The 13,270-nt window shown below is 29.4% G+C and overlaps 1 protein-coding gene across 4 annotated transcripts; it reads left to right on the forward strand.

Annotated features, from left to right (window-relative positions):
* Positions 1 to 120: 120 nt before the first annotated feature.
* Positions 121 to 12,203, forward strand: LOC107067462 (uncharacterized). Of its 4 annotated transcripts, none has more exons than XM_015323009.2 (15): positions 121 to 508; positions 1,813 to 1,900; positions 2,037 to 2,209; positions 2,328 to 2,576; positions 2,675 to 2,699; positions 3,817 to 4,081; positions 5,229 to 5,269; positions 5,366 to 5,634; positions 5,785 to 5,947; positions 6,057 to 6,304; positions 6,871 to 7,388; positions 7,727 to 7,900; positions 8,086 to 8,222; positions 10,082 to 10,238; positions 10,329 to 12,203. In XM_015323009.2, the coding sequence occupies exons 1-15, from the start codon at positions 386 to 388 to the stop codon at positions 10,492 to 10,494; spliced, it is 2,796 nt and encodes a 931-aa protein (XP_015178495.2). In that variant the 5' UTR covers positions 121 to 385; the 3' UTR covers positions 10,495 to 12,203. The 4 variants fall into 4 exon arrangements, with proteins under 4 accessions (XP_015178495.2, XP_015178513.2, XP_015178504.2 ...); XM_015323027.2 differs by having other exon boundaries at positions 3,928 to 4,081; XM_015323018.2 differs by having other exon boundaries at positions 123 to 508; positions 6,886 to 7,388.
* Positions 12,204 to 13,270: the final 1,067 nt, after the last annotated feature.

Below are 13,270 nucleotides of genomic sequence, written 5' to 3' on the forward strand. Positions count from 1 at the left end.
CTTGGAAGAAGATCGTTCGATAGTGACTTTTTATTTGAATCGTTAAAGTTGGCAACACTTATTTAATGGAACGACTTCCGGCTGGTTGCTTTCTTTCTAGTGAGGGATGTTGACCATTACGATATGGATGTGAACTTAGTGCATTGGAATCTTTCTTAGTTTACAGTTGCATAAGATTATTTTGTATAAAGAAGTAATATCTTATTAGAAACGATAGATAATTGTTATTAATTCAGTCGTATGAAAATCGTTTGATCGTTGCGTACGATTTTACCTATTCACGATTTGTTCTATATACGTGTATATATATACACATATATATATATAGAGAGGGATATACTTTTCATCATATAGATAAAAAGAAGGATCTTTTTCTACCGGTGTAATGGCCGATGTAGAAGGAAAGAAGTTAACCGAGCTTCGTGTTATAGATCTTAAAACAGAATTAGAACGACGTGGTTTAGATAAAACAGGAAACAAAGCAGCACTTCTTGAGCGTCTTTCTAAGGTATTATTTAATGAATTTTCATCTCTATTAAATTTTCGATCAAAAATATTTAAATATATATACATTAATTTTATTACTTTCCGTAATGGGTTTTCTTTTTCTTCTTTCTCGCGTAGTATCATGTGTGCCGTCGGCCATTTTAACCCTATTGATTCTTATTCAGATTATTTGTAGAATTAACGGGAAATGTTACAAGAAATTTATAATTTAACATTCGTGTAGTAATCATGTTAATTACGTGATATTTCTAGAAAAATTCTGGTAATATCATGATTATTATTTCTTACGAAATATTTAGCGAAACTTGGTTCGATGTTAAAAATAATTCTTAATGGCCATTGATTCTTTTTTCATCGTTTTACGCATAAAGATATGTTTTTTTTTTCGTTAGACGGCGATGTATTGCGTAGTTTTAAATATATTATCTACAAATTCTATATAATGTGTATATACATAAGTTTTTATGTATATGTTTTATATAGCCTAGTTATATAGAAAGACTAATTGTTAATTAATTACCCTTTACACGTATATTTCATCAGAATATATTATTAGAAGTTCTATGCTTTAACTTAAAAATAATAATGCTTTTTCCATATTATAAAATTACATCTAAAGATAATCAATATTTCAATATTATTTCAAGTATGAAATACTTGAAACATCTTATGTAATATCTTGAATTATGTAAAGACGAAGTATTAATAAAAATAATATTTTATTACTTAATAATGTATATGTTCATCAATTATATAGGGTGTTTGTTTAATTGGTAATACAAGTATAAGCAAGGGTAATTTTATATGAAATACTAAATCGAAAATATGTCAAGTACACGTATACTTGATTTAGTTTCAGCTCAGTGGATTTTACTATTTTATTCCCAGATTTTTCAAAAATAACATTTGTGTGCTTCTTAATATTATTAAATCAATGCTACTATGATGATATCTTTTATATTGGTTTTACTCTTATGTGTATCAAATAAAGTTTTTAGTTTTCAAAGTTGCAAGTTTAGTAGAGTGCATTCATATTTGACAAATTTTCAAACTTATTTTTCTCAGAAACAAAGCCTATTAGATTTTTGAATTTTATTCTACATTCTTGATTTATTTTTTCACGTAAAATCATTCCTTGCTCGCTTGCATTACCAATTACACAGGATACCTTATATAATTGATGAACATATATTTTTTATAATTAATTATGTTAATAAATAATATTTTGTAGAGAATAGAGACAAAAAATGATGATGATAATTATTATCATTATATATATTATTATTATAAAATAATATTCTTTAGGCTATATCTGACGATGGAGAAAATCCTGAAGAATATCTTATTGTGCCTTGTGGTGGAGTTTGCAAAACTAGTCCAAGGAAAAACAGTGGTATATAACTAATAACTTGCTTTTTATGATCTTCATTCTAAATTTATATTAAAATTTTGTTCTACTAAAATATGTATCGATATACATTCAATGTAGAGTTAGATGAATTAACATAATTGAAAAAATTGCTTCATAGTCACAGGTGTACCCAATCAAGATGATACTTTGGAATCATCTGAAAGTCAGAAAGAGGAAATTGTTGAACCATTAAAGAAAGAAAATGTAGATACCCAAGATACTAATAATGACTTAAAAGCAAAGTCAAAACCAAAACAGTTGCCTGAAGAAAATCTTGTTGCTAAAAAGGAGGTACGAAAATTCGTCCTACTTAATTTTTAATAAAAGATCTATATTTATATCTATATATAACATTTTATTTATGTTACATTAAATTATGTTACATTTAAAAATATTTTTGATATCAAAGGATACATCTAATGATGCTTCTGATAATCCTCCGAAAGAATCAGAAATTAAACAAGAAACAAAAACTACAACAGTAAATAAAACTACACCTGAAAGCACACCAACTAGTGAGAAGAAACCTGAAACTGAGAAGACAACTACATCAAATCAGTCTTCAACTACAGGTGCAGTAGAAGCTAATGGAATGGATAATGAAGATTCTATTAATTTAACCATTGGGGAAGATGAAGAAAATCTCCTTGCTGAGGAGGTAGTTTATTTGAATTTATTACATAAGGTTTTTTTTTAATTATAAAATATATTATACTTAATAGCAATAAACTTATATTAAATGTTTCTCTTTTACAGACTGAATCCCATGATAGGCATAAGGGTAAGTCAAAGGTTAATTTTATTTTAATTATAGCGTAGATATATATATATATATATATATAAATTTGCAAAGTTAGAAACTAGAAATAGTAGTAACCTTAACTATGGTCCTGAGTAAAATGCTCAAATCTGCGACGCCATCAAGACTTTCGGAACATGTTCAAGTTACAACGTGTAACAGCACATCAATCCAGAATTGGGGGCAGTATTGGTATTCTTCATTGCGTTGTACCTCTTGTACAACCTTTGCTTTGGCCCACGAGTTACGCAAGCTGAACTTCAACATACAACAGGAAGTGATCTTCTCTCTTGCTAGTCAAGTGGACGGAGCAGATATCTTCACAAACAATAGCACACACTGTGCTTCAAAAAGGTTTCAAGCAGAACGAAAGTACTTCGTATCATTTACGTGCAACCAATGCCAGAGTTACATAAGACAACCCGTATATTCAATAAGCGCTAGTTTTTAAGTTAGTTAACACTAGAATTTGATATACCCGTTACATTAATTATGCCTGCCGCATAGAGCATCGTTGGATCATCAAAACACATTGTGGATACAAGAAGATTTATGTGCGTCTCAACTTGGAAATGTCTCATATATATACATATCACAATTAAACGTGATATTAATCAGCATATGATTGAACTCACTATTTTCGATTCATCACACATATGGACTTATTGCAACTCTAAGCAGAATCGATATATTAAATGTGCTCGAATACATTTCCCCCCATGCAAGAATTTGATATATTCCAGGAATCACTTGATATTCATAAAGTCAAATAGATTTTATACAATGAGCATTTCTTGCTGTCTACCTATCTACTACTGTACTCTGCATTGCTGCTTTCCCCTTTCTAGTTTCTCTTCTTGATTCAGGCTTCAAATTGACATCTTATATGTATATAAGACATGTATATGGCATCTTATATATATATATATATATAAATATATACATAAACGGAGAGGTACGAAGGTATTTGACTTTATGTCTCTACCTTTGGCCCCCCCGAAAAAAAGCTTAGGTTCACTGAGGTGGAACACTATGCCCAATGGAAAATGAGTTTGCAGTCCATGCAAGCCTCATCATTATTCACTGCGAAATCTTATAGTGCTCAGGAAAGTTCCTGATCGAGAGCACGAGCCATTAAACAGGAGTGTTAGGGAGGGAGAAGAATCAGGCTTGGCAGAAAGTGACTATGCTACCTTGATTGTCTCTGCAGATGGAGGTGAGAAGAAGAAAATGGAAGAGAACAAGAAAGGAGACTCTAAAGGGAGCGGTAGAGCAGAAGCTGGTGCCAGCAACAAGGAAGGGACAACGTCTGGTGCAAACGTCGGGATGAAGAACAAGCAGGATGGTGGCGATGGAAGCAAGAGGTTGGTCTCATAGCTAAGTGGTTCACAGTGGTTCGACAACGAAATATTACACGACTCTCTGCTAGTGATGTTCTTCTGCCACATACAGTACCATCAGGATAAAATACTGTTGGACAATGGGATCCCCAAGATATAATGCTTCGTCACGGTCATATACAAGATCACTTTTTCCCTTTTTTTTTTTCAATCGGATATATATGTATATATATATCAAGTTATCTATATATAACTTCTGTATTTAGGCTGTAATTCTTAACTCTGAAAAGTATGTTAAGAAAACGAGAAATTGGCTAGCAAACTTACAAAATCGTAGACCAAACGCGATTTTTTTTTAAAAGTGTTAACATATTTTGACGTTCCTAATGAAAGAATATCTTTAAAAATATATATATAAAAAATAAATTATTAAAATATATTTCTAAAATATCTTTAAAAGAAAAATAAAAAATAAAAAAAAAGGAAAGAAATATCAAGTGCTACGTTTTCGGTTCGACGAAGATATTTCTTTTTAAAAGAGACTACGAGTTCCATCATGCGCCGTAATACAAGAACAATTTAGTATATTATGATTAATTCTACTTGGCAGAATGCAGTTATTTAACTTGTGTACCGAGAAGCAATCAAATATGATTTACCGAAGACATTACCTACTTTATATATAGACCGCGTATGTGTATAAAAATATATATCTAAAAAATAAAAAGTAAAAAATATAAAAAAAAAAGTAAAAAAATTAAAAAACAGAATGTTAGTTTTCATCATGGCAAGACATGTGCTGTCAGAAGAACTGCGAAGGAGGGGCATCCGCTTTGGAGATACAGTGGGATTAATGGCATGAACTATTCCTATGTGGATATACAATCATCGTACACGAACACGATGAATATATGGATAAAAACAGTGAAATTGCATGATGTACTTTAAGTTAATCGAGTAATACTTGTGTATCATAAAAAGTGAAAGAAAGAAAATAATGCAAACTGTTATACGATATATGTTAAAAGATTGCTAGCCAAATTTATGTGCTTAACATAGTTACAGAGGTACTTATTAAGCCTCAGATATAATGATAGTTATTTAATCTTTGTGTTTGACCCAATAAGATATTTGTTTAAACATATATAAAACATGATCCATATATTTTCAGTGTGGAGTCTGGCAGTAAGAATCAGAAACGAGAAGATAAAGGTACGTTTTTTTGTTATAATGGTTAAGTAAATTTATATGGAAATGTGTATCTGTATTCACTAATTTTTATTTTTATACTATTTATGTAATTCACAGAGAAAAAGACTTCTCAAATCGGCCCTCTTAATGCAAGTAGCAGAAATTTGTGGGTATCTGGATTATCATCGAGTACTCGGGCTACTGACCTAAAGCAAATATTTTCTAAATATGGAAAAGTAATAGGTGCTAAAGTTGTTACTAATGCTAGAACTCCAAGTGCAAGATGTTACGGATATGTTACTATGTCCACAAGTGAAGATGCTGCTAAGTGTATACAACACTTGCATCGAACTGAACTACATGGCCGAGTGATATCTGTTGAAAAGGTAACTTATTTTTTTAATTTTCTTGTTATTATCTTTAACTTTCTTAGGAATTTCTTTAACTCACTTTGGGAATCACTGGTTTAATTAAATAAAATCGGAACATTCGTTACTCGTTCGTTTTCTTACAATATAATATCTGATTATTTTTAGGCTAAAGGAGATTCTCAACAAAGTCATATGCGCAAACGTGATGCAGCAAATGGAAAATCAGAAAAGAAAGAAGAAAAGGATAAAGCTAAAGATAATCATGAAACTAACGAAAGAAAGGAAAAAGAAGCTAAGAAAGAGGGCGAAGAAAAAGGACCTGAACAAGGTATGCCTTTTTTACCAATTTTTTTTCTAATTAGTATAACACAATAATATGTTTAATTTAATTTACATAAATAATTTAATATTTTTATGTGGTATAATATTTTATACAGTTAAAAAGAATGACGAGAAAAATGAAAATGTTGATGCTAAGAAAACTGAACCAATTGATAAAAAGGAGGAAATATCCAAGGAATCTGATTCTCGATCAACTAAATCTACCAGTAAAAAACCAGAAAGTGAAAGAGGTCGACGAGAGGATAAACGAATTCGTCCATGGGATCATCATCGCTCTTACAGTCGTTCACGTAGTCGAGAACGCCGTAGACGTGACGACGTCCTTACTTTTGCGAAAATAAGGGTTAGTATCAACACAAATATATATATACTTTAACATTAGATTTGTGAATTAATCTAAATTTTTTCTTTTATAAATACTGTTAAATCGTCCGACTATTTATTCCAACATCTTTATTTCAACTCACTTATATCGATGTTTTTGAAATAACGTATGCCCTAAAGTACACACACAAAACTTGCATACTCTCTCACTTCTTCAAATACATATTTCTATATTCTTCATAACAACTAAGAATAACATTTCTTATACTTTTACCTAAAAAAAACATTTTCGCTTATCCTAGAATATCTATTTATATTTGTAAGAAGGTTGTGTTTACCTTTTCTATAATCATCTGTTTTTGTTTGACTTTGTGAGAAACGTATTCTAAAAATATCTACTTAAAACTAACTACAAAAAAAAACCATTGGCGTACATATCTAACGTATACAATAAATTTATTTAATATTTTAACAAATACATATGATCAATTCTATGAATTCTTTTTTTATTTTAATTTTATTATAATTTATATCATAAAAAATTAATATTAATAATTATAAGAGTCTGAATTGATGCGACAACAGATTGATAATTTGCAGGAGGAACGTGAAAGACAGAGATTACGCGAACGTGACAGATTGTTACGGGAAGAGGAAAGAAGACGTCGCGAGGATATGGAAAGACAACGAGAAATCGAACGTAGACAGAGAGAAGAGGCAGCTCGTTTGGATAGAGAAAGAGAAAAATTGAGAAGAGAAAGGGAAAGAATAGAACAAGAAAAGGCGGAATTACTTCGTTTAGAGCGAGAACGTCAGAAATTGGAAAGAGAGAAATTGGAACGCGAAAGATTGGAATTAAAGAGACAACAAATGCGTTTGGAAGAAAGTAGACGTGCTCCGCCACCACCTTCAATCAAAAGAACCTCCAGCGATAGAAGAGATCCTAGAGACATGTACGTTGATCCTGAACGAAAACGTATGGCTACGGAACATGGCAGAAGACATAGTCCAGATAGAGTTAGTGATAGAAGAACTGAGATTATGGATCGTGTTTCTGATAGACGATTAGATCCGTCACCACCTACACGCTACGAATCAAGCAGGTAATCTTAATAGATACAATTAATTTATTATCGTTTAATAGTGTGTATTTAATTACTGGATTGGGTTGGATTATAATTATGTTATTTTTATAAATAGAATAAAATTATAGAGAATATTTTACCAAGCTTTGTCTTCAAGTAATGTAAGTTTTTGCAGAAGTGCATTGGTACAGTTGTAATATTAAAAAATACACATTTTTCCTTTACCATTTTGGTCTAATTGCAGAAAAAAAATTAAGTTTTAATTCAGTCGAATTATTAAATACTCATTGTATATATGAATTGTGAAATATTTGGAGGACGAAAAATTAATTTAATTTTTGTTTAATTAATTACAGATCTACGCAAGAGATGGGATTGAAGAAAGAATTTAAACGCAGTAGTGAATTTACTTCAAGAAGTAATCGTCCGGAAACATTTTCTGATGTATCACGTGGAAGGGAAGTTATCGTACGTCGTGAATCCCTCTCTGCAGCATCCTCATCTATTGATCCACGACAAGTTAAAGAAAGGTAATTTGAATTGTTAATTTAAAATGTTTATTCTCTCAATTATTAATTATTATAAATGAAAATTTAGATACACTTGTAAAATCTCGTGTCAGTAAAATGACAAAATGATAATATTTTTTATTTTATATCTATATATTATATCATAAATTTGTTTTAATTAATAATTTTGTTCACAAATTGTGTAGATACGAACGACCCAGTACTGCAACATATACTCGTGAACGCGAGGTACGACGATCAGATCCGGAGTCTCATAGAAATTCTAGGGATAGTCATACGCGTTATAGTGAAAGCTTCAAACCACCGAGTTCGAGTGCACCCCGTAAGTATTATAAAGAGTACATACTCGAAAAATGTCTTTAATTTCCTGCACACCATCAGGTCGTCATGTATTAAACTCGTATGGAATCATATTTCTATGATTCATTATAACAGTGGTTCCCTAACTTTTTTGTCCTACCGCCCCCTTTCCAGAAAAAATATTACTTAGCGACCCCCTGAAAATTAATTTTTTGATTCTTTTTTTTTTTTTTAACTCAAAAAATATTCATTGCCCTCCCTTCCTCCTCCCAAATGTACCTGTGGCGATCTCTGCCTCTTTGAACCGCTGCAGCGCCTACATGGGGGCGGTAACGCCCACTTTGGGAATCACTGCATTATATATGAAGGTTTATTTTTTTTTATCTTATCGACGCTGTATTAATAATCTTAAAACTTAAAACATATATGTGTTATCTTTTTTTTTTATTTTTTCATTCTGTAAGTAGCATGCACAAATCTTTAAATTGAAAAATTTATTATTTTCTTATGTATTTCTATGAAAAAAACCATACGATAGTTTTATTTTTTCAGTAAATGTCACACGATTTTGATGAATGATGTGTGCATGTTAAAATTATTGATAAAATATAATATTTTAGATATCATTTTAGTTTATATAAATTCTAATAGAAATTTTAAAATGCAATACCCGTTAGAATAAGAATGGATTTTAATTTTTTTTTTTATTTCTAAATCATTTTCTTATTTTTCATTTAAAGATGTTGCACATCTATTTGTTACTTTAATATTAAACTTGAACTCTATTTAATTATTATCATTGAATACTATTATATTTTATTTATATATCTATATATATAGTTTACACAGTTTTTCTTAATTCGTAGTGTAAACAAGAAAGTAGTATTATTTTTTCAATTTTATTTTCAATTCCTAATTTTAAATGAATTCCAAAGTAGTAAACTCTACGTCTGATTAATTATAAAGAAAAAAAAATAAAAGTTATGTTATTAGATCTATATCGATAATCAACATTAACAAATATTATTATATTAGACTGATCTAATATATCAAGAATAAAGTAGTGTACCATAATAATTATTGTGAATTTGAAATGACTTCAGTTAGAAAGTAATGATTATGAAGGTAGAGAAGAATAAATTGTGTCATTAAATAAAAATCTAATTATTAACACGAATGTACACTGCTTTGTACGTTATAATTATTAATTTAAAGAAAAATAACTTTTGTCTACTTAATAATAATATTATTATTTTTATTCTTATCTTATGAGAAACAGACGTATAATAAGATTAATTTTGCTTTTGTACTTATGTATAGTTGAAAAATCATTACTCTGTTGTCTCATCGTTTTAATATGAGTGATTTATGTTTCTAGTTCGTTTGTATTACTTTAATCTTACAGCGTGAATATATATATATCACATATATATATAAGTCAGTTGAATTCTTTTGATATTGAAAATCGAATAATAAACGCAAAAGACATATTTATGTATTTCTATACACTATAATAATGTATGCTTTATTAATAAAAATTATAATTTCCGACTTATTATTGGGTTTTATTGTAGTTAGTTGAACCTAATTTTGAATTTGATTAAAAAATATTTTTTCAAGTGAATTTATTTAATATTCATTTATCTTATTCAATTGGAATTTATGAGGAAATTAAATTTTTTATTATAAAGCATACTCAATGTTGCAAAGATTAATGTTGATAAAAAAATATTTTTAAGGACCCGTATTTTTCTTATCATAATAGATTCTAAATAATAATTTGTTTAAAATCATTTTAAATGTTATTAAATAGAATGATCAATACATTTTAGTAGAATATCAGATAACAATGTTAATGTTAAATTTGATATGTTTGCTTAGGTGATAGCCGTTATATAGAAAGCAATAAAACAGCAAGCGGATGGCACTCAGGTCCACCATCAACAAAGTCATTTAATTCTGTACCAAGTGGTGGAACACGTGATCCACGTAACGAACCATCAGGTTGGAGTTCTAGATCATCCGATAGTGTCAACAGGTATATTTAAGCACTTGTAATATGTAACATTTATGTATAGGGAAAATAGAATTTGTTTAAATATTATAAATGGTTGTCGTTCAAACATAGATGGAGTAACACGAGCAGTATGGGTAATACTTTACGTCATCCTGTGCCACCAACTTATCCAAGTGGTCCCATACAATCCATGGGTTTAACAGCACCGGGAACGGCTGCTTCGTATGACCGTTTTGATCCATATAAATCATCTATATCTAGTATGAGAAAATACTGATAGAGTTGATTAATTATATATATTTAAATATAAATATAAATATATATATTATATAATAATAATATTAATAAATATATATACATATGAAAATATATGTATATCTATTTATACATATATATATACATATATAAAAGAAAAAAAAGAAACGAACATGATTATAGAAGTTAATCGTGAAAGTTTGAGAGTATTAATAAATTTTGAATAATGTAGGTAAATTACTTCTTTTGTTAAACTAAATCATTGAAAGATTTATTTAATACATTTCACGTAAAATAGTTCAATTTTATATGCAAAATTAAAACAAAACAAAAACAATGAAAAATTGGAAACACGTTAATGTAGAAAAAAGATATTGTTTTGACGAGCTATTAGTTAAGCAGAACATTTTCCATTGATGTTTGATATATTAATCAAAATAATATTGGAATTTTATCTTATACTAATAAATTTGGTAAGATAAATTAATTGATTTAAGATTTCGTTATTATATGATATTATGGATAACGTTGGAGAAGGAAAGACATTTTTCGTAAAAATTGTTATATGAATATAAACGGTAATGCCTATTAATCTGTTAATAATCAATAATTAACTGTATTCAAGCGAAAATATTAACAGAAAATGACGGAACGTTCAAATAATGGTGAACACCGCCCTCTATTTAATAAATGATATGTGATCATGCTTGTTGTTCACCGATATAATAATAAAATCATTGAAATCTACGTATATATCACACATACACAATTATAAAGGCTCATAGCACAATATATTAAAATTTCCGAGAAGTTGCAAAGGAACTTTTGTACATTTGTTAATAGACATATATTAATAATGTGTATGTAATTTCGATTTACTTTAATTCAAAATAATAATACTAATAATAATAATAATAATAATATTAATAACAACATAACGATTCATTGATTTTAACAATTATATGGTTTTAATGTGGACACAAAAAAGATTAATAAAAGGCATATGTTTAATATAAGCTAGAAGGTATTTATAAACATTAACAAACAAAAAAAAATAAAAAATATAGGATAAAAAAGAACAAAAACATTTGTTTCGTACATTCTAACAAGAAACATTTTGTTCGCATCGAATTGTTCTTGTGTGTTTTAAATAATACACAACAACAACAATAAAATATTATATTACATAGTGTGTTATAATCACGCTACATTATATGCTAGTAAGATAATTTTAAGCTGATATATAAAAATGCGTATTGCGTTGGATCCAAAAAAAACCATATACGATTAACTAACAATTGCATTAGACGATTAACAAAGCAAACTTTCCATTGTTTGTAATATCTATCTAACATACATTCACATACACGTACACGCAAGCTGTTCATTCTCGATTCTTATAATGTTTTTAGTATGAACAGTGAAACTATATATATATCTTATTAACAAAAAAAATGTGTCCCCCCCCCCTGATACTGTTACGAGTATGAACAGTTTGTACATTGATGAATTCCATATAAATTGTATATTGTATAAGTTTGAAAGAGAGAATCTGTGACAGAATATTTGCGTTTATATCAAATGTCACAGAAAGAGAGAAAGAGAGAGGGAAGAAGAAAAGGGAAAAATGAAAAGTGTAATGTGAACGAAGATTATAATTCCAATAATAAATTTACAAAGTAATCAATTCTTGAGAAATAAAATTAAATCAAACAAAAAAATAATAAAAAACAGGACTATCAATAACCATTCAACCCATCCGATGGAAATAATAATAATAATAAAATAATTTCATCGTCGTCGATCATGGGAGGAATCAGAAAAAAATAATGAAAGAAGCATGATCAAGATCAAGATCAAGAAGAAGAAGAAGAGTGCATTCCAAAGTGTATATATGTACCCATAACGAATAATCGAAAGCTGATGGAGTGGTAGAAGAAAGAGCAATAGCAATAGCAAGAGGTTGTTAGTAGTAGTAGCAATAATACAACGATGAACACTTTCCCTTGATAGTCGTGTTAGGGATGGCGTGTTTCCATCAGAGAAAAAGAGGAAGAGTAAATAAAGAGAGAGCGAGCAAGCAAGCAAGCTAGCACATCAGAAATAAAGTGTGTCGAGGTCTTTTCACGGGCAGTCTCTGTAGCCTGGGTACTCTGCAATCACGGTTGCACGAATATTTGCTTCCTTCTTACTTTTACACAAGTTTTCAATTAAAACAAAAAAAATTCTTTCTTTTCTCCCTTTTAACTTATCACTCTTTTATTTCTTCACTCTTCTCTTGCATCCTTTCTCTTCTCTGCGGGTCTATCTTTATCCTTTTCTTTCTTCGGATCTCTACTTTTCTCCCTTCTCTTCTTTTTCTTCTTCTGTCTCCTTTCTCCTCTCTCTCTCTCTTTCTTTCTTTCTTTCTTTCTTTCTTTCTTTCTTCAAATTCGATACCATGCATAATTTGTCGGTACTCCGGTGATCTTCACGAAAGAGAGTCTCTTTTAATAGTTCAGCACTGTGTCTGGTAGTGAGCCACTCAGAGAGTGTTTAGTAGGTGTCAGGTGTGGTGTGTGACAGTCTCATCAGTAGTGTTGTGGATTAAGTGCTGGAATGTGCGTGAAAACTTGACAGGAATTTCTTTAACGAAGATGTTCTCTTTATTTCTTTTTAGTAAGTGTATTGTTTATGAGAGAGAGAAAGAGACAAACAGGAAGAGACCACCCTCTTTCTCTTTACTATAACAAATCCTAACAATATCACACTAGCTGAGATTGTTTAGATTATAGCGAAATAATTTTTTATTTTGTATT

This window comes from Polistes dominula, unplaced genomic scaffold (assembly GCF_049000335.1).
Source record: "Polistes dominula isolate Pdom_NZ unplaced genomic scaffold, Pdom_raw_medaka contig_33, whole genome shotgun sequence".
NCBI classification, from domain to species: Eukaryota; Metazoa; Arthropoda; class Insecta; order Hymenoptera; family Vespidae; genus Polistes; species Polistes dominula.